The sequence below is a fragment of the Ranitomeya variabilis genome, chromosome 2, assembly GCF_051348905.1.
Source record: "Ranitomeya variabilis isolate aRanVar5 chromosome 2, aRanVar5.hap1, whole genome shotgun sequence".
NCBI classification, from domain to species: Eukaryota; Metazoa; Chordata; class Amphibia; order Anura; family Dendrobatidae; genus Ranitomeya; species Ranitomeya variabilis.
The window spans coordinates 1,068,297,815-1,068,320,439 of NC_135233.1; the positions used below are offsets into that span (position 1 = coordinate 1,068,297,815).

Here is a 22,625-nt window from a genome sequence, read left to right on the forward strand (position 1 = left end):
CGGATACACGGCAGCTGACAATACTGTGATTCGAGGAGAGACGAGGGAGGTGGAACCAGGTGTTACACCAGGTCTGACCTCGGGTGGATGGCAGGTTACCCCAAGGGACAGGAGGCAGAATTGGGCAGGAATGGTAGACTTGGCAAATACTGGCTGGCATGGCTGGTAAAGTGACTGGAACGACAGACACACAGGCAAGCAAGTATTGGTGGGCACGAATGGAATCCAGGTAGGCGAGTACAGGTGAGCATGTCTTATATACAGGCAAGTGGGTACAGACAGACATGGCTGATATACAGGCAAGCAGGTAGGCATGACTGATACATAGACAGCCAGTGCTAGCATGCATGGCTGACATACAGGCAGGCGAGTACAGACAGTCATTGCTGATATACAGGCAGGCTGGTGCAGACAGGCACGGCTGAAATACAGCCAGGCATGGCTGATATACAGGCAGGCTGGTGCAGATGGGCATGGCTGATATACAGGCAGGCAGGTAGGCACGACTGATACACAGACAGGCAGGTATACTGAATACAAGCACTGGGACCTGAGAACTAGCAAGCGTGTTAGAAACAGACAAACAACGTTGTTCAATCATCTCCCATCAGGTGGAGGTGCCTTAAATAATAAGTGTCTCCCATCTATTGCCTGGGGACACTTTAGGACAGCTCGCTCTGGTGCTTTAAGAGGGAGAGACCATGTGTGAGCCCTAAGCACAGTGCCCCGGGATCTTCAAGCAGTGCACTGACCCAGGGCAGTAACAGCAGGAGATGTAGGGGGAGTGCGGGGCCGTGGAGGTGAGTGAGTTGGTGCCTCTGCTGAGGGGGAGGAAGGCAGAGTGCAGAGAAGCCGGCATTACACACGTTACTGACAGAAAAATTTACCAAAACCACACCCCATTTTCTGACATCACTTTCTACTCTGCAGCTATTGGCTGAAGTTTTATAGGGGATCAACCCTTTTTAAATTAAATATAATTAAGTAAAATAAAACCGCAACATACTCCCAGACTGGTGCTCTTCTGTTGATGACCCCCATGGCTGTCATTATGATCCTCCTGTGAAAGCCGAGTCGTGGCTGGCGTTCATAGCAGATTGTGATATTCGTTATACATAGCAGTGCAGATGAACTGCTATGTATAGCACAAGCGATCGGATGATCACAGCTTCAAGTCCCCTATGTGGACTATTAACCCCTTAATCCCCAGGCCATTTTCTTTTTTTGCGTTTTTGTTTTTTGATCCCCTTCTTCCCAGAACCATAACTTTTTATTTTTTTCGTCAATATAGCCATGGTTTGTTTTTTGCGGGACAAGTTGTACTTTTGAATGACACCATTGGTTTTAACATATCGTGTACTGGAAAGCGGGAAAAAAATTCCAAGTGTGGTGAAATTGACAAAATAGGGCAATTCCACAGTTGTTTTTGGTTTTTTTTTGTTTACCATGTTCACTAAATGCTAAAACTGCCATTATGATTCTCCGGGTCATCACAAGTTCATAGACACCAAACATGTCTGGGTTATTTTTATTTAAGTGGTGAAAAAAAAATCCAAATTTTGGTTTACAAAAAATTGTGCCATTTTCCGAGACCCGTAACGTCTCCATTTTTCGGGATCTCGGGTTGGGTTAGGGCTTATTTTTTGCGCACCAAGCTGACGTTTTTATTGATACCATTTTGGTGTAGAGATGATCTTTTGATCGCCCGTTAAGGCAGTTTATTGCACTATAGCGGCAACCCAAAAAAAGTAATTCTGGCATTTTGACTGTTTTTCTCGATACGGCGTTTCGCGATTGGGTTAATTCTTTTTTTATATTGATAGATCGGGTGATTCTCAATTCGGCGATACCAAAGATGTGCATGTTTGAATTTTTGTATTGTTTGATTTTGAATGGGGCAAATGGGGGCATTGAACTTTTATATTTTTATTTTTTTTATATTTTTAAACTTTTTTTTTTACTTTTTGAATGCTTCAATAGTCTCCATGGGAGACTAGAAGCTACAGTTGTGTGATCGGCTCTTCTTCATACAGGTGATGATCAGATCGCCTGTATGTAGCAAAAATGCTCACTTGCTACGAGCGCTGACCACCGGGCTGTACTCATGGCAATTCGGCTATGACAACCATAGAGGTCTGCTGGAGATCTCTTTTTGTCATGCCAACCCATCGGTGACCTGTGATCACATGACAGGGTCACCGATGGGCGGGATTTCCGGCGCGCTTCCGGGGAGCACAAGTTAAATGCCACTGTCAGAGATTGACAGCAGCATTTAATGGGTTACCAGCCGCGGGTGGATTGCAATTCCAACCAAACTATTAAGGCACATGTGAACTGTTTAAAACAGCTGACATGTACTGGGAAAGATGTGGGGTCAGTGCCGTAGCACACATCAAAAGGATGGATTCCGATGTGGGCTTATTATTAGGCCCAACGCCAGAAAGGGGTTAAATACAATAAAAAGTGAACAAAAAAGTTTTTACAAATATTAAAATAATAAAAAAACACAAAAGTTAAAATGATTTCCCATTTGCCCCATTATAAATAAAACAATTAAAAAAATTAAAAACACACATAAAGTAAATTAATCCGGCGTAATGATAAAAAATCAAAACGCCAGAATAACTTTGTTTTTGGCTGCTGCAAAAAGAGGCGATGAAGACATTATATCTACCCCAAGATGGTTTCAGTAAAATATTAGCTCAGTCTGCAAAAAATAAGCCCTCGCACAGCTCCATATCCCGAAAAAATGAAAACGTTATGAATCTCCACATTTTTTTCACCACTTGTATATAAAAAAAAACTATACATGTATGGTGTCTGCATACTGTACTGACCTGTAAAATTAAATTGCCAGGTAAGTTTTACTAAATAGTGAACATGGTAAATGAAAAATCCCCAAATCAATTGTGAAAGTGCCCTTTTTTTTCCAATTTCAACGTACCTGGAATTTTTTTTTCCCATTTTCCAGTGCCCTATGTGGTAGAATAAATGGTTTAATTCAAAAGTATAACCTGTCTCACAACAAAACAAACCATCATACGGCTATACGTTAACAGAAAAATAAAAAAGTTATTTCTCTGGGAAGAAGGGGAGCAAAAAAACAGAAATAAAAAAATTGCCATGTCATGAAGGGGATGAATATATGTACATGACTCATGATCTATTACAAACTGCACAGATGAAAAGAGTATGGATAGTGTTAAATATAAAATTCATAAAAGATTGTTAAATAATTAACTAATCAAAAATAAGTGCAGTCCTTGTGTACATCAGATGTCATGATGGTGCATAATGATATACGGTACTAGATTCTCCTGCTTAGTAGCTGTAACTAATAACGTGAATAAAGCCATTTAGGAAAGTAGAATGTATGCGGATAACAAGTCAAGTACATTCAGTATCCAAATATAATTATACATAATAGCAGAAAAGTGAGAGTACCAATCCAGATTGCCATCTCAGTGCCCAACGCACGTTTCGCCATTGATTCTTCTAAGGTATAGAAAATTTGCCATATCCACTATAGGCACAGCTTGACTTCAGCCATGTAAGGGGACTGAAGTTTTGGACACTCGTTATTGCTTATCTTTATGATTTGTTTCAGTAACCTTCCTTTTGTATTTATCTTCAAATAAAGGATGTAGTAGAGAGCCCAAATGTACAAGGAAACCTGCCGAAACTTCTTGAAGATATAAGAAATGTTGCGATAGACGAAAAAGTTAATATTGCAAATTCATCCAAAAATATAGACTTCATGGTCGAAATAATATCTATAGTTGCAAACCAGAGCGTCACCGTATCAACGAAAATGATGGCAGTAAGTGGAACATCCGGTTTTGGTTTCTTGTTTTTGAAATTGTCTTTTACAATTTTCTAGTTTCTACAGCACTTTTTAACCCCATCACCCCCCAGCCTGTTTTCACCTTCATGACCGGGACAAATTTTACAATTTTATGTGGTAATAACTCTGGAACGCTTCAATGGATCCCACTAGTTTTGAGACTATTTTTTCATGACCTATTGCACTTCATGATAGTGGTAAAATTCCATAGATATGTCTTGCCTTTATTTGTGAGAAAATCGGAAATTTGGTGAAAATTTGGAAAATTTTGCAATTTTCAAACTTTTCATTTTAATGCCCTTAAATCAGAGATGTACATGACTCAAAATAGTTAATAAATAAAATGTCCCACATGTCTATTTTACACCAGCACAATTTTTGAACCTTAATTTTTTTTGTTAGGGAGTTATAAGGGTTAAAAATTGACCAGCGATTTCTCATTGTTCCAACATTTGCAAAACCATTTTTTTAGGAACCACATCACATTTGAAGTGACTTTGAGGGGCTTGTATTACATAAAATACTCAAAAGTGACACCATTCTAAAGATGGAACCCCTCAAGGTGCTCAAAACCACATTCAAGAAGTATATTAACCCTTCAGGTGCTTCACGTGAATATTTGGAATGTGAAATCAAAAAATGAACATTTAACTTTTTGTTCCCAAAATTTTACTGTAGACCAACAATTTATTTTCGCAAAGGTAACAGGAAAAAATGGGCTGCAAAATTTGTTGTGTAATTTCTCCTGAGCATGCCGATACCTCATATGTGGGAGAAGACCACTGTTTGGGCACATGGCAGGGCTCGGAAAGGAGGGAGTAATTGCTGAGTTAATTAGCAGACGCCATGTGGAGTTTGGAGAGCCCCAAAGTGACAATATTATGGAAACTAGACCCTTCAAGGAACTTATCTAGGTGTGTGATGTGCACCTTGAACCCCCAGGTGATTCACAGAAGTTTAGAACAATGATCCGTGAAAATAAAAAAAATCACATTTTCCCCACAAAAAATGATTTTTTAGCCCCAAATTTTGCATTTTCACAAGAGTAACGCGAGAAATTATACCATACAGTTTGTTGTGCATTTTCTCCTGAGTGCACCAATTTTCAATATGCACAGCAGGGCTTGGAAGGGAAGGAGCACCATTTGACTTTTTTAATGCAAAATTTACTGGAATAACTAGTGGACACCATGTTGCATTTTGAGAGCCCCTGTTGTGCCTAAACAGTGGAAACCCCCCACAAGTTATACCGTTTGGGAAACTAGACCCCTTGGGGAACTTATGTAGATGAGTGGTGAGCACCTTGTACCCTCAGGGGCTTTACTAAAGTTTATAACATTGAGCTGTGAATATAAAAAAAAAATATCACATTTTACCCCAAAAAATTATTTTTAGCCCCAAATTTTGTATTTTCACAAGGGTAACAGGAGAAAATGCACCAAATAATGTGTTGGGTAATTTCTCCTGAGTATACTGATATCCCCATATATGGGTGAAATCTACTGTTTTGGTGCACAGCAGGGCTTGGAAGGGAAGGAGCTCCGTTTGACTTTTTGAATGCAAAATTTGCTGGAATAATTAGCGGACGCCTTGTTGCATTTGGAGAGCCCCTGATGTGCCTGAGCAGTGGAAACCCCCATAAGTGACCCCATTTTGGAAGTTAGACCTCTCAGGAAACATATCTAGATGTGTGTTGAGCACCTTGAACCCGGTGCTTTACAGTAGTTTATAACAATGAGCCGTAACATTTACCCCACAAAAATGATTTTTAGCCCCAAATTCTGCATTTTCACAAGGGTAATAGGAGAAATTGAACCAAACAATTTTGTTGTGAAATTTCTCCTTAGTACACAGATGCCCAAATGTGGGGGTAAAATACTGTTTAGGCTCACGGCAGGGCTCAGAAAAGAAGGAATGAAGTTTTGGAATACAGACTTTGATGGAATGGTCTGCCGGTGTCCTGTCTCTCTTCAAGAGCCCCTGATGTGCCTAAACAGTGGAAAACACTCACAAGTGACACCATTTTTTAAGCTAGACCCCTCAAGGAATGTATCTAGATGTGTGGTGAGCACCCTGAACCCCCAGTTGCTTCACAGAAGTTTATAACGTAGAGCAGTGAAAAGAAATTAAAATTCCCACAGAAAATGGACCTAAAAATTTGTGGTCAAGTGATCCCATTTTGGAAATTATACCCCTCTCTCCCACAGATCCCTCGGGTAATTTATCTACAGGTGTCGTGAAGATTTTGACTCCATTGGCATTGTTTTTTTGGGCTTTTTTTTTAATGCCGTTCCTCGTATGGTAAAATTGATAAGGCAGTTTTATTCTTCCGGTCAGTACGATTATAGCGATGCCCCATTTAAATTTTTTTTTATGTTTTGGTCCTTTTATACAATAAAAACTATTTTATAGAAAAAAAAAATTTTTGCATTGCTTTATGATGTGAAATATAGCTTTTATTTTTGTGGGAAAAGTTGATGGTTTCAGCGGTACCATTTTTATTTACATGTGTCTTATTGATTGCGTTTTAGTCCACTTTTTGGTCGGCGGTATAATGATAAAGCATAATTTTTTGCCTTTTTTTTACGGTGTTCATTAACCCCTTCCCGACCTTTGACACCACGTAGGCGTCATGAAAGTCGGTGCCAATCCAACCTGTGATGCCTATGTGGCGTCATGGAATGATCGTGTCCCTGCAGATCGGGTGAAAGGGTTAACTCCAATTTCACCCGATCTGCAGGGACAGGGGGAGTGGTGCTTCAGCCCAGGGGGGGTGGCTTCACCCCCCCGTGGCTATGATCGCTCTGATTGGCTGTTGAAAGTGAAACAGCCAATCAGAGCGATTTGTAATATTTCACCTATGAAAATGGTGAAATATTACAATCCAGACATGGCCGATGCTGCAATATCATCGGCCATGGCTGGAAAACCTAATCTGCCCCCACCGCCACCGATAGCCTCCCCAGTCCTCCTTTCTGCCCCGTACTGTGGTCTGCTCCCCTCCGTCCTCCTGTCCGCTCCCCTGTCCTCCTGTCCGCTCCCCCGTGCTTCGATCCACCCCCCGTGCTCCAATCCCCCCCCGTGCTCCGATCCCCCCCCATACTTACCGAGCCTCGCGGTGTCCGTCCGTCTTCTTCATGGGCGCCGCCATCTTCCAAAATGGCGGGGGCATGCGCAGTGCGCCCGCCGAATCTGCCGGCCGGCAGATTCGTTCCAGGTACATTTTGATCACTGTGATAAAACCTATCACAGTGATCAAAATAAAAAAAATAGTAAATGAACCCCCCTATATCACCCCCATAGGTAGGGACAATAATAAAAATAAAGAAAATATATATTTTTTTTCTTCCCCCACTAGGGCTAGGGTTAGGGTTAGGGTTAGAGTTAGGGCTAGGGTTATGGTTAGGGTTAGGGCTAGGGTTAGGGTTAGGGCTAGGGTTAGAATTAGGGTTAGAACTAGAGTTAGGGATAGATTAGACTATGTGCACACATGGTGCGGATTTGGCTCTGGATCCGCAGCGGATTGGCCGCTGCGGATTCGTAGCAGTTTTCCATCAGGTTTACAGTACCATGTAAACCTACTGAAAACCAAATCCGCTGTGCCCATGGTGCGGAAAATACCGCACGGAAACGCTGTGTTGTATTTTCCGCAGCATGTCAATTCTTTGTGCGGATTCCATTTTACACCTGCTCCTCAATAGGAATCCGCAGGTGAAATCTGCACAAAAAACACTGGAAATCCGCTGTAAATGCACAGGTAAAACGCAGTGCCTTTTACCTGCGGATTTTTCAAAAATGGAGCTGAAAAATCTCACATGAATCCGCAATGTGGGCACATAGCCTTAGGGTTGGAATTAGAGTTAGGGTTGGAATTAGGGCTAGGGTTGGAAATAGGGTTAAGATTAGGCTTGTGGTTAGGGTTAGGGTTAGGGGTGTGTTGGGGTTAGGGTTGTGGTTAGGGTTGGGATTAGGGTTAGGGTTGAGTTTAAGGTTAGGGGTGTGTTGGGTTAGGGTTGTGGTTAGGGGTGTGTTGGGGTTAGGGTTATATCTAGAGTTGGGATTAGGGTTTGGGGTGTGTTGGGGTTAGTGTTGGAGTTAGAATTGAGGGGTTTCCACTGTTTAGGCACATCAGGGGTCTCCAAACGCAACATGGCGCCACCATTGATTCCAGCCAATCTTGCATTCAAAAAGTCAAATGGTGCTCCCTCCCTTCCGAGCCCCGACGTGCACCCAAACAGTGGTTTACCCCCACATATGGGGTACCAGCATGCTCAGGACAAACTGGGCAACAATTATTAGGGTCCAATTTCTCCTGTTACCCTTGCGAAAATAAAACATTGCTTGCTGAAACATAATTTTAGAGGAATGAAAAATTATTTTTTATTTTCATGGCTCTGCGTTGTAAACTTCTGTGAAGCACTTGGGGGTTCTATGTGCTCACTACACATCTAGATAAGTTCCTTGGGGGGTCTAGTTTCCAAAATGGGGTCACTTGTGGGGGGTTTCTACTCTTTAGGCACATTAGGGGCTCTGCAAATGGAATGTGACGCCCGCAGACCACTCCATCAAAGTCTGCATTTCAAAACGTCACTACTTCCCTTCCGAGCCCCGACTTGTGCCCAAACAGTAGTTTACCCCCACATATGGGGTATCAGTGTACTCAGGACAAACTGGGCAACAACTATTCGGGTCCAATTTCTCCTGTTACCCTTGGGAAAATAAAAAATTGCTTCCTAAAACATCATTTTTGAGGAAAGAAAAATGATTTTTTATTTTCACGGCTCTGCGTTGTAAACTTCTGTGAAGCACTTGGGGGTTCACAGTACTCACCACACATCTAGATTAGTTCCTTGGGAGGTCTAGTTTCCAAAATGGGGTCACTTGTGGGGGGTTTCTACTGTTTAGGCACATCAGGGGCTCTGCAAACGTAACATGATGCCCGCAGACCATTCCATCAAAGTTTGCATTCCAAAACGTCACTACTTCCCTTCCGAGCCCCGGCATGTGGCAGTGGTTTACCCCCACATATGGGGTATCAGCGTACTCAGGAGAAACTGGACAACAACTCTTGGGGTCAAATTTCTCCTGTTACCCTTGGGAAAATTAAAAAATTCTGGGCTAAAAAAATATTTTTGAGGAAAGAAAACACATTTATTATTTTCACGGCTCTGCGTTATAAACTTCTGTGAAGCACTTGGGGGTTCAAAGTGCTCACCACACATCTAGATAAGTTCCCTTGGGAGTCTAGTTTCCAAAATGGGGTCACCTGTGGGGAGTTTCTACTGTTTAGGCACATCAGGGGCTCTGCAAACGCAACGTGACGCCCGCAGAGCATTCCATCAAAGTCTGCATTTCAAAACATCACTACTTCCCTTCCGAACCCCGACGTGTGCCCAAACAGTGGTTTACCCCCACAAATGGGGTATCAGCATACTCAGGAGAAACTGGACAACAACTTTTGGGGTCCAATTTCTCCTGTTAACCTTGGGAAAATAAAAAATTGTGGGCTAAAATATCATTTTTGAGAAAAGAAAAATTATTTTTTATTTTCATGGCTCTGCGTTATAAACTTCTGTGAAGCACTTGGGGGTTCAAAGTGCTCACCACACATCTAGATTAGTTCCTTGGGAGGTCTAGTTTCCAAAATGGGGTCACTTGTGGGGGAGCTCCAATGTTTAGGCACACAGGGGCTCTCCAAACGCGACATGGTGTCCACTAATGATTGGAGTTAATTTTCCATTCAAAAAGCCAAATGGCATGCCTTCCCTTCCAAGCCCTGCCATGCGCCCAAACAGTGGTTTACCCACACATATGGGGTATCATCGTACTCAGGACAAACTGGACAACAACATTTGCGGTCCAATTTCTCCTGTTAACTTTGGGAAAATAAAAAATTGTGGGCTAAAATATCATTTTTGAGGAAAGAAAAATTATTTTTTTATTTTCACGGCTCTGCGTTATAAACTTCTGTGAAGCACCTGGGGGTTTAAAGTGCTCACCATGCATCTAGATAAGTTCCTTGGGGGGTCTAGTTTCCAAAATGGGGTCACTTGTAGGGGAGCTCCAATGTTTAGGCACACAAGGGTTCTCCAAACGCGACATGGTGTCCGCTAATGATTGGAGCTAATTTTCCATTCAAAAAGTCAAATGGCGCACCTTCCCTTCCGAGCCTTGCCGTGCGCCCAAACAGTGGTTTACCCCCACATATGAGGTATCTGCGTAATCGGGGAAATTGCCCAACAAATTTTAGGATCCATTTGATCATGTTGCCCATGTGAAAATGAAAAAATTGAGGCTAAAAGAAATTTTGTGTGAAAAAAAAGTACTTTTTCATTTTTACGGATCAATTTGTGAAGCACCTGAGGGTTTAAAGTGCTCACTATGCTTCTGGATAAGTTCCTTGGGGGGTCTAGTATCCAAAATGGGGTCACTTGTGGGGAAGCTCCAATGTTTAGGCAGACAGGGGCTTTCCAAACGCGACATGGTGTCCGCTAACAATGGAGATAATTTTTCATTCAAAAAGTCAAATGGTGCTCCTTCTCTTCCGAGCCTTACCATGTGCCCAAACAGTGGTTTACCCCCACATGTAAGGTATCAGTGTACTCAGGAGAAATTGCCCAACAAATTTTAGGATCCATTTTATCCTGTTGCTCATGTGAAAATGAAAAAATTGAGGCTAAAATAATTTTTTTGTGAAAAAAGTACTTTTTCATTTTTACGGATCAATTTGTGAAGCACCTGGGGGTTTAAAGTGCTCACTATGCTTCTAGATAAGTTCCTTGGGGGGGGTCTAGTTTCCAAAATGGGGTCACTTATGGGGGAGCTCCAATGTTTAGGCACACGGGGGCTCTCCAAACGCGACATGGTGTCCACTAAAGATTGGAGCCAATTTTTCATTCAAAAAGTCAAATGGCGCTCCTTCCCTTCCGAGCCCTGCCGTGCGCCCAAACAGTGGTTTACCTCCACATATGAGGTATCAGCGTACTCAGGACAAATTGGACAACAACGTTCGTTGTCCAGTTTCTCCTTTTACCCTTGGAAAAATAAAAAAATTGTTGCTAAAAGATCATTTTTGTGACTAAAAAGTTAAATGTTCATTTTTTCTTCCATGTTGCTTCTGCTGCTGTGAAACACCTGAAGGGTTAATAAACGTCTTGAGTGTGGTTTTGAGCACCTTGAGGGGAGCAGTTTTTAGAATGGTGTCACTTTTGGGTATTTTCAGCCATATAGAACCCTCAAACTGACTTAAAATGTGAGGTGGTCCCTAAAAAAAATGGTTTTGGAAATTTTGTTGTAAAAATGAGGAATCACTGGTCAAATTTTAACCCTTATAACTTCCTAGCAAAAAAAAATTTTGTTTCCAAAATTGTGCTGATGTAAAATAGACATGTGGGAAATGTTATTTATTAACTATTTTGTGTCACATAACTCTCTGGTTTAACAGAATAAAAATTCAAAATGTGAAAATTGCAAATTTCTGTTTTTTTTTCACAAATAAACGCAGAAATTATCGACCTAAATTTACCACTAACATGAAGCCCAATATGTCATGAAAAAACAATCTCAGAACCGCTAGGATCCGTTGAAGCATTCCTGAGTTATTACCTCATAAAGGGACACTGGTCAGAATTGCAAAAAACGGCCAGGTCATTAAGGTCAAAATAGGCTGGGTCATGAAGGGGTTAAAGGGGTCAACTATTGGGATGATTTTATAGGTCGGGTCGTTTTGGACTATTTATTTATAGATACAATATACTGTAAAAATATTTTTAGTATTTTGTGATTTTTAAAAAACTATTTATACAACTTTTTTCACTATTTTTTGTCCTTTTTTTTTACTTAGTCCCACTATGGGACTTTCTGCAGTTTGATCGCGGTTATAAGGTATAGCAATGCTCCAGCATTGCTATACCTTATAGTCTGTCAGCACTTAAGACAGAAGTTAGTTAGATCATGCACTGCGCTTGATCTAGCTAACTTCCTAGTGCATGGTGATCCGGATGTCGTTCTGACGACATCAGGTAACCATGGCAATGGTCGTGACCCTTGATGATGTTACGGGGTCTCTGATCCAAGGCCAGAGGGGCTTTCTTCCTGGTGCGCCCCTTTGCCAGCTCGCTATATGCTGCGATCGAGTTTGATCTTAGCATTTAGGGGGTTAAAGTGCCGGGAGTAGTGTGGATCGCTCCTGGTACTGAAAGCCTGGTGTCCGCTGTCACTATCCGCTAACGCCTGGCAGCGATCGCCGGCACACCCTCTCTTTTTTGTACAAGTAAACACAATTTATTTTCCTCTCACAAACATGTTTTTGTTTTTCTTTGCATCCTAGGACTTAATCCAGACGGTAGATATTGTGGTGGATAATGTCGATATTTGGAAAAACGCCTCTAGCAATAGTTCTACAGTTCTAGAGTCCGTGGACTCATTTGCAAATTATCTTCAATTCAATGACACTATTACCATCAATAATGCAAACATATCCAACATTCAACTCTTTGGCAAAGTAGTTGACAAAGACAGCAGCTATAATGGGAGTTTTTTCTTTGCCAATCTAAGTAGTAGCGTAGCGATTGAAAATGTCCCCTTAGTAGGGGATTCAACCACAGTGATCTCCATAGCTTACTCTACCATGAACAAACTCTTGCCGCAAAACAAAACAAGTAAGGTCAATACCTTAGTCATGTCAACGGTCATAAGTAATCTCTCAAGCAAAAGCATTGATCCAAATAATTTTAACATCACCATGTCATTCCGCAAGGCTAATACAAGTCTGAAGAAAACAGACTGTGTTTGGCTAGACGGCCAGTCTTGGAACAGTACTGGATGCTCGGCTTTGAAGTCTGATGATGACAATGCGGTGAAATGTACATGCAACCACTTGACCTCATTTTCAGCCTTAATGGGAGATGAGCCTGATGAATCTCTGGCTTTAATTACATACATTGGACTTGGAATATCCGTTGCAAGTCTGGTTATCACACTGATCATTGAAGCAGTAGTATGGAGATCAGTCATCAAAAACAAGACCTCTTACATGCGTCACATTTGCCTAGTCAATATCGCCATGACGCTTTTAATTGCCGATATTTGGTTTCTAATCGGTGCTAGAGTGGAAGAATTTCCAAAGTCAGATGCATGCAAAGCTACAACGTTCTTCACCTTCTACTTCTACTTGGCCTTGTTCTTCTGGATGTTGGTCCTCGGACTTATTCTCTTTTATCGTTTGATCTACTTCCTGCATGACATAAGTAGACGAATCATGGTGATCATAGCTTTCACTTTAGGATACGGTTGTCCTCTATTGATTTCCGTTATAACCGTGGCATCTACAGCTCCGAGTGACAGTTTCACGAGTGATAAATTCTGCTGGTTGGCACACAAATCAGAAACATTCGTGGCCTTTGTCATCCCAGTTTTATCCATTGTGTTTATCAACTTTCTAATCTTGATTGTGGTTATCGTAAAGTTACTGAGGCCGAAAATTGGAGAACGACCCGGCCAAGAAGAAAGGAATAATTTTGTTGTCATTGCAAAAAGTATTGCCGTCCTAACACCACTTCTAGGAACCACTTGGATATTTGGTGTTACTTTTGCCTATATTAGTCCAGCTAATAAAGTTCTAGCAGCGATATTTTCGGCCCTCAACTCTTTTCAGGTAAATTCTATTATTCTAAATTGATATGGTCAGGGCTTGTCTTTTCATATCACCAGACAAAAAAAAAACCCTAATAACTTGTAAATGTATTAGATATGCATTAAAAAATATCTAAGTCATCCCATTATATTTACCGATGCAGGAGAGGACTGGTGCTCATTTTAAGGCCATCACACACATTAGACTAACGTTGGTTGGACCAGCCGATATCGACAGTTTCGGCCAATGGTGTAAGGTGTATGGGGGCGCCGGTCGACTGATGGTCAAGGGAGATGTCGATCGGTCATCTCCAATTTCAGCCAGCCAATCGCATTGTTCTCACTGGCCGACATGGCAGCTTTCTCATAGAGAGCAGAGGAGCGCTCCTGTGTATGGGAGAGTCAGCCAAGATGGCTGTCGGCCAAAGCGTTGTCCAGCCGACAGCCATCTATGTATATGGCTGGCTTTATTCTCCTCCTGTTACCCTTATCTCTCCAGCATAATATTCTGATGAACCTTTTCACTGTAATGGGAAACGTGTTAGGATAAGATTAAGGAGATCTTCAATGGATACGTTATTTTTTTATTTTGTGCATGCATATTTAATATTAGATGCATGCCTATGCAGCATTAGATAATTTATGGATGTTGTTATTTGCATATACTTTAACTTTTTTGGCACATTTTTTTCCATTAGTCTTTTGTTGCAGCTAACACACAAGCAGGACCACCATATCATATGTCTCCATTAGGGTGACAACATCCGCAGCAAGGCAGGGTCATGTATTAGGCCAAAGTAGGGAAAGTATTTTGTGAAGTGTTTGCTTGACATCTCTAGCCCTATCTACCTAGCAAGGGATGATAATAATAGTCTTTATTAGCATTTGTGCATTTACTATCTCATATGTCATTATTGCTAATTTAGTGAGATTGAGATTGGGGTTATGTACCTCTTAACTTCCATCTTTTGACCTTTTGCCCCCCAACCTTTATGTCCTATATACCGTATGTTTGAGAGTACATACACCAGACTCTACCCATATAGATATTTTTGGGTGCCTTTTGTTTAGTTTTTTTTTTAATATTGTTAATGCATATCTAATAAAATTACATGTTTTGTTGGGGTTTTTGTCCGTTAGTTCTAGATTCTTATGGCCGAATATTGATATACACTTTTGTTTAGCGATTTTCATATTATCACCGATGTTTTGCACCACATTGTACAACTTCGCAATACATGCACTGAGAAAGATAGCTTGGAAATACTTCAGCCTATCTGCTGCCCACTCCTTAGACCTCAAAATCAGGTCAAACCCCAAACCAGACCAATAAATTAATTTAACCCTCAGGCTTGACTCTTAAATAAATGTAGACTTCAGACCAAACCCGAATCTTAATACAGACCTCAGACCTCTAAAAAATTTCAGACTGCAGAGCAGACCCTAAAAAAAAGAATATAATGACCTCGACCAGACCTCTAAAATAATCGGGCCATACCTAAACCGTAATACAGAACTCAGACCAGATCCCTAAAATTATTACAGACTGCATAACAGACGCCTAAAAAATTCTGATCTTGAGCAGACCCAAAAATTAATACATAACCGAAAATGGGTTCCTTCTCAAACCCATCCATTACTTACCTCTTCTTGCTCCACTCACAAGGTCCGGACAGCAGTCAGCATCAAGATGTTCACTGTTGTTGAAGATCTGGTAACTGATGCTGGCATTTAGCCATTAAATTCCATTCACAAGATCCAATAGATAAGAAGGAATTTAGAAGGAAAAAAAACACTATAGTGAGGCTTCAGGGGGTGATAGCAAGCTATTTATGCATAATTGTCTGCTGGGAAAAAAATCTTCAAGTCTTCTAGGGAATTCCTGAAAAATACCAATTGTACTTCCCAGGATATAAGTTGCATCAGTTCTGTACAGATCCTGAAGAGAAATGGGAATGCAATGAGCTAAAAAATTCCATATTAGCCCAAAATTGGTGTAAATCAATATATATTGTTCCATAGAGAACCTATACTTTCAGGGCATTGGAAATCTGATTTATTTTCATATAAATTGCACATAAAGTGAATGCAATGCCAGCCCTACTCATATTTTCATTTTATTTCAGGGTTTGTTCATTTTGATATCTACTGTCTTTTTGGACCAGAACGTAAGTAGTGACAGTCAGACACATCAGACGAGCAAACATCACACGAGCACAGAGCACGTATCAGACAAGAGCATGTCACACAAGCACAGTGCACACATCAAACACAGACACGTAGCAAGCACAGTGCACACATCATACGAGCATGTCACACAAGCACAGAGCACACATCACACACAGACACGTAACAAGCACGGAGCACACATCACACACAGACACGTAACAAGCACGGAGCACACATCACACACAGACACGTAACAAGCACAGTGCACACATCACACGAGCACTGAGTACACAAGCACATGTCACACGAGCACAGAGCACACATCACACAGTGAATACACAAGCACATGTCACACGAGCACAGAGCACACATCACACAGTGAGTACACAAGCACATGTCACACAAGCACTGAGCACACATCACATAAGCACATGTCACACAAGCACTGAGCACACATCACACAAGCACATGTCTGCTGCGTACACCTCGTACACATGCAGCTCCGCTCCGTACACCTCATACACACACGACTCCGCTCCATACACCTTTCACACGCTGCTCCGCTCCATACACCTCTTACACACACGGCTCCGCTCCATACACCTTTCACACGCTGCTCCGCTCCATACACCTCTTACACACACGGCTCCGCTCCATACACCTTTCACACGCTGCTCCGCTCCATACACCTCTTACACACACGGCTCCGCTCCATACACCTTTCACACGCTGCTCCGCTCCATACACCTCTTACACACACGGCTCCGCTCCATACACCTTTCACACGCTGCTCCGCTCCGTACACCTCTTACACACATGGCTCCGCTCCATACACCTTTCACACACTGCTCCGATCCATACACCTCATACACACACAACTCCGCTCCATACACCTTTCGCACGCTGCTCCAATCCATACACCTCGTACACACACTGCTCTGCTACATCCACACTGTAAACACCTCCTGACCTCACACATACTTACCCTCGTCCAGCGCCATGACAACCAGCAGAGTCGTCTACACAGAGGTCCTCCCGATCATGTGACCCCTGACTCCTTCCATCCTGTGACCTCATCACAGGTCTGTGTGCGCACAGAGAAGCCAATATGTGGTGTGCTGCTCTGCAGGTGCAGGGACTCAGGGAGCTGAACGGGTGATATTAATACACACCTCCCAACCAGTGCGGGACAACTAATGTCCCGCCCGTGATCGCGGGGCTGACTGTCAAAATTGGGACAGTCCCGCTGGATCCGGGACGGATGGGAGGTGTGATTTATGACTGCTCAGAGATTTAGTTTTCATCCCTGCAGCTGAATGATTTACAGCTATTAGCCAGCCTGAGCACATGTGGGGGTTGCCTGGTTGCTAGGGAATCCCCACATGTAATCAAGCTGGCTAATGGATGTAAATCATTCAGCTGAGGCGATGAAAACTAAATCAGTCATAAATACTTGGAGGTCACCCGAGCATGCGCGGGAAAACCAGAGCAATGAGTATACTCGCTCATCACTATTAGCTACCTTTAATGACAGAACATAAGTACATCACCCTCTACAATACCTGAAAAGGGAAATATTACCACAATGCGAACATAATAAGGCAGCTGACAGCTCTGCTACATCTTAAAGGCCCATACAAGACATCTTTGGGTATTACATGTTCACCTACTTTAAAAGCATGCATTTCCTTTATGCATCTGGAACTTCCTACTTTGTCTACACAACGTAGAAGAGAAGGACTCAAAAATGCTAACAGTGAAATATCAGTTCATGAGTCTCTGTATTAATGTTGTAACATGGAACAAATATAACATCATCCAAAAGCCTTTGAGGACTCATCACTTCAAAGTTGCATAAAAAGAGGGATATGAAGAACATGGGGCGGTGGTATCACACAGACTCTCGTACTGGGATAATTTCACTTTTAATAAGCCTAATTAACGTTCATAAAATAAAGAAGGAACTCTGTCATTCTAGGTATCTTGCTGGCACATGGCCCTGAGTCACTCTCTGACCTCAATAAGTCACTTATGATACCTGGTGGGGGTTCATTCACAAGGAGTTCAGAGTTAAATTCAATGAGGGGTGGCTGGTACACACTGACAGCACTGGTATGTTTTTTCTAGTACCGGTAATATCCGGACATATGAAGGAGGCCTAAAACATATTAGACCACCAGACATCATTCTAGCATAGTGCACATGATAGACAACAGACAAGCACTCATCACAGAAGCACACAGAACACATAAGGCATATCAAACAGCTACAGGTCACACAAGCACAGTGCAAACATCAGACCAAGTGACCATCACAAAAGCACAGAACATACTTCACACAAGCACATGTCACACAAAAACCACACCTCCCAATCGTCCCGTATCCCGCGGGGCTGTCCCGATTTTGAGAGACTGCCCCACGATCACGGGTGGGACCGTACTTGTCCCGCTCTGCAGAGCCACATCCCTCCACTCGCAGAGAGCCGCACACCACATATATGGCTGCCGCTGCTCTGTGCGCACAGGACCTGTGATTAGGTCACAGGAGGGGAAGAGTCAAGAGTCACATGATCAAGGGCCTCCGTGTATTGCAGGACTCTGCCATGCTGTCATGGTGCTGGATGAGGGTAAGCTTATGTGTGGGGTCTGGAGGGGTTTACAGTGTGGATGTAGCAGAGCCGTGTGTGTATGAGGTGTATAGAGCAGAGCCGGGTGTGTGCGAGGTGTACGGAGCGGTGCCGTGTGTGTACGAGGTGTACAGAGCGGAGCCATGTGTGCAAGGAGTATGGACTGGAGCCGGGTGTGTACAAGGTGTATGGAACAAAGCAGTGAGTCTACGAGGTGTTTGGAGCGGAACCATGTATGTACGAGGTGTACGGAGTTAAGCCAGGTGTGTATGAGGTGGACAGACTGCAGTCACGTGTGTACGAGGTGTACGGAGCGGAGCCGTGTGTGTACGAGTTGTACGGAGCGGAGCCGTGTGTGTACGAGGTGTATGGAGTGGAGCCATGTTTGTACGAGGTGTATGGAGCGGAGCCATGTGTGCAAGGTGTACGGAGCAGAGCCGCGTGTGTAGGAGTAACTATGTGTGGCCATTATACTGTACGCAATATCATATGTGGCCATTATATAGTATGGAGCACTGTGTGGCCATTATACAGTATTGAGCATCATGTGTGGCCATTATACAGTATTGAGCATCATGTGTGGCCCTTATACAGTATGGAGCACTGTGTGGCCCTTATACAGTATGGAGTACTGTGTGGCCATTATACAGTATTGGGCATCATGTGGGGCCATTATACATTATGGAGCATCATGTGGGGCCATTATACATTATTGAGCATCATGTGTGGCCATTATACAGTATGGAGCGCTGTGTGGCCATTATACAGTATGGAGCACTGTGTGGCCGCATCATGTAGGGCCATTATACAGTATTGAGCATCATGTGATGCCATTATACAGTATTGAGCATCATTTGTGGCCATTATACAGTATTGAGCATCATGTGTGGCCATTATACAGTATGGAGCACTGTGTGTCCATTATACAGTATTTAGCATCTTATGTGGCCATTATACAGTATTGAGCATCATGTGTGGCCATTATACAGTATTGAGCATCATGTGTGGCCATTATACAATATTTACCATCATGTGGGGCCATTATACAGTATTGAGCATCATGTGGGGCCGTTATACAGTATTGAGCATCATGTGTGGCCATTATACAGTATGGAGCATCATGTGTGGCCATTATACAGTATTGGGCATCATGTGGGGCCATTATACATTATGGAGCATCATGTGGGGCCATTATACATTATTGAGCATCATATGTGGCCATTATACAGTATGGAGCGCTGTGTGGCCATTATACAGTATGGAACACTGTGTGGTCATTATACACTATGGAGCATCATGTGGGGCCATTATACAGTATTGATCATCATGTGGGGCCATTATACAGTATTGAGCATCATGTGTGGCCATTAAACAGTATGGAGCACTGTGTGTCCATTATACAATATTGAGCATCATGTGTGGCCATTATACAGTATTGAGCATCATGTGTGGCCATTATACAGTATTGAGTATCATGTGTGGCCATTATACAGAATGGAGCATTATGTGTGGCCATTATACAGTTGGAGCACTGTGTCGCTATTATACAGTATGGAGCACTGGGTGGCCATTATACAGTATTGAGCATCATGTGTAGCCATTATACAATATTTACCATCATGTGGGGCCATTATACAGTATTGAGCATCATGTGGGGCCGTTATACAGTATTGAGCATCATGTGTGGCCGTTATACCATATTGAACATCATGTGGGACCATTATACAGTATTCAGCATCATATGTGGCCATATTTTTTTGCTTATAATTATTGTTTATGAAACCGTGTGATCAGCAGTGCTAAATCGGTGTGGTTGGTACGTGGATATGGGTGTGACTAGTTATGAAATGAGTGTGGTCAGAGATGTGGCCTAAAATTTGCCGCGGACCTTGGCCTCTTTCTCTTCTTCCAAAGTTGGGAGGTATGCAAAAACACAAAAAATGTTAGACAAGCACAGATCACACAAACGCATAGTTCGCACAAGCATAGCACATACAAACACAGAAAGCACACAAACACAGAGAGCACACAAGCACAGCACACCCAAATGCAAAGATCGCACAAGCACAGCGCACACACAGAGAGCTCACAAGCACAGCGCACACAAACACAGAGAGCACACAAACACAGCGCACAAGCACAGTGCACACACAGAGTACACAAGCATAGCCCACACAAATACAGAGTACACAAGCACACCGCACACAAACACAACGCACACACAGAGAGTACACAAACACAGTGCACACAAACACAGAGCGCACACAAACACAGAGCACAAGCACAGCACACACAAACATAGAGAGTACACAAGCATAGCCCACACAAATACAGAGTACACAAGCACAGCACACACAAACACAACGCACACACAGAGTACACAAACACAGTGCACACAAACAGAGAGCACACAAACACAGCACACAAGCACAGCACACACAAACACAGAGAGTACACAAGCATAGCCCACACAAATACAGAGTACACAAGCACACCGCACACAAACAGAAAGAGCACACAAACACAGTGCACACAACACAGTGCACAAGCACAGCACACACAAACACAGAGAGTACACAAGCATAGCCCACACAAATACAGAGTACACAAGCACACCGCACACAAACACAGAGAGCACACAAACACAGTGCACACAAACACAGCGCACACAAGCACAGCGCACACAAACACAGCGAACACACAGAGAGCACACAAGCACAGCGCACAGAAGCATAGCGCACACAAACGTGGAGAGCGGACAAACACAGCGCACACAAACAGAGCGCACAAACAATGAGAGCACACAAACACAGCGCACACAAACGCAGAGCGCACACAAACACTGAGAGCACACAAACACAGCGAACACAAATGCAAAGAGCGCACAAGCACAGCGCACACAAACACAGAGAGCATACAAACACTGAGAACACACAAACACAGCGCACACAAACGCAGAGCGCACACAAGCACAGCGCACACAAACACTGAGAGCACACAAACACAGCGAACACAAATGCAGAGAGCGCACAAGCACAGTGCACACAAGCACAGCGCACACAAACACAGAGAGCACACAAGCACAGCACACACAAACGCAAAGAACCGCACAAGCACAGCGCACACAAACACAGAGAGCACACAAACACTGAGAACACACAAACACAACGCACACAAACGCAGAGAGCGCACAAGCACAGTGCACACACAGAGCACACAAGCACAGCACACACAAACATAGAAAGCACACATCAGACAAGCACGTCTTATAAGCACAGCACCCAGCACGCATCACACAAGCACAGAACACATATCAGACAAACATGTCACAAGTATAAAGCACATATCATCTAAACACTTGTCACACAACTAGAGTGCACAAATCAAACAAGCACGTCACTCAAGCACTTGTCCGTAGAGCGTCAATCACATTGTTATGAATACGTCCTGCATCCTGTCCTGATCTTCAACAAGGTCCATCGATCCTGCATGTGGGAAGCTCAACAATGACCATTATGCTCATCCCACGAAGTCCCAAGGTCAAGCTATTTTCAAGCAGACCTGTGAAAGGCGTTGTCCACTACTCATACGACCCATTTCCTATCTTCCCACCCATAAAATAATAACATTTATACTCACCTCCGGTGCCATTTCAGCAGAGGTGAGCTGGAATGTGTCGGCACCGATGGTGAGCATAGGTGTTATTATTTTAAATTGGGGGTGGGGGGACATAGGGATTGAATAGTGATCATATGTCTCCCCCTCTTTGGGATTTGAATTCAAACTTGTGATTGCAAAAATGTTGTAGCGTCCATGAACCCCAATAATATTCATGTTTCATTATTTCTAGGTAAGAAAAGCAGTGAGAAGCAGCATTTCCACATCCTACTGGAGCACGCTCCGTACCAAAGTACAGGTGAGCCAATAGTATCATAAAGACAGAATTGCTAAAGGGGTTTTTCTATTACCCCATCAGTATGAGACAGTAATCAATTCTTAAGTCCTGGCAATCTCTTTAAATGGCAGGCTGTAAAGAAGTTGGCTAAAAAAAACAGCAAAACCTGATACCTGCATTTTTGGCGCATTTTTTTCATCACTCATTCAAGTCAATGGATGAAAAATGCTGAAAAAACACTGAAATGATTGACATATTGCCCACAAAAACATGCAAAGCACAAAATACTGATGACAAAGAAAACAAGCTGTGTGCATGAGATTTCTGAAGTCTTATAGACTTTGCTGGTACCGTAAAACGCAGCTGAAATTTTTCATTAAAAAAACACTGAAAAAATGCCAAGTGTGAACTAAATAAAAATAATTCCCATTAAATAAAAAAAGATCAAATTTTTAGTT

The 22,625-nt window shown here is 42.7% G+C and overlaps 1 protein-coding gene across 1 annotated transcript in view; it reads left to right on the top strand.

Annotated features, from left to right (window-relative positions):
• The window catches only part of LOC143808658 (adhesion G protein-coupled receptor F5-like), a 128,838-nt gene that overhangs the window by 98,385 nt on the left and 7,828 nt on the right, over window positions 1-22,625 (top strand). Inside the window, exons 13-16 of the mRNA XM_077291548.1 lie at window positions 3,641-3,820; window positions 12,174-13,499; window positions 15,604-15,645; window positions 22,123-22,188. Coding sequence (XP_077147663.1) covers window positions 3,641-3,820; window positions 12,174-13,499; window positions 15,604-15,645; window positions 22,123-22,188 — 1,614 coding nt within the window. The remainder of the gene's footprint in view (window positions 1-3,640; window positions 3,821-12,173; window positions 13,500-15,603; window positions 15,646-22,122; window positions 22,189-22,625) is intronic.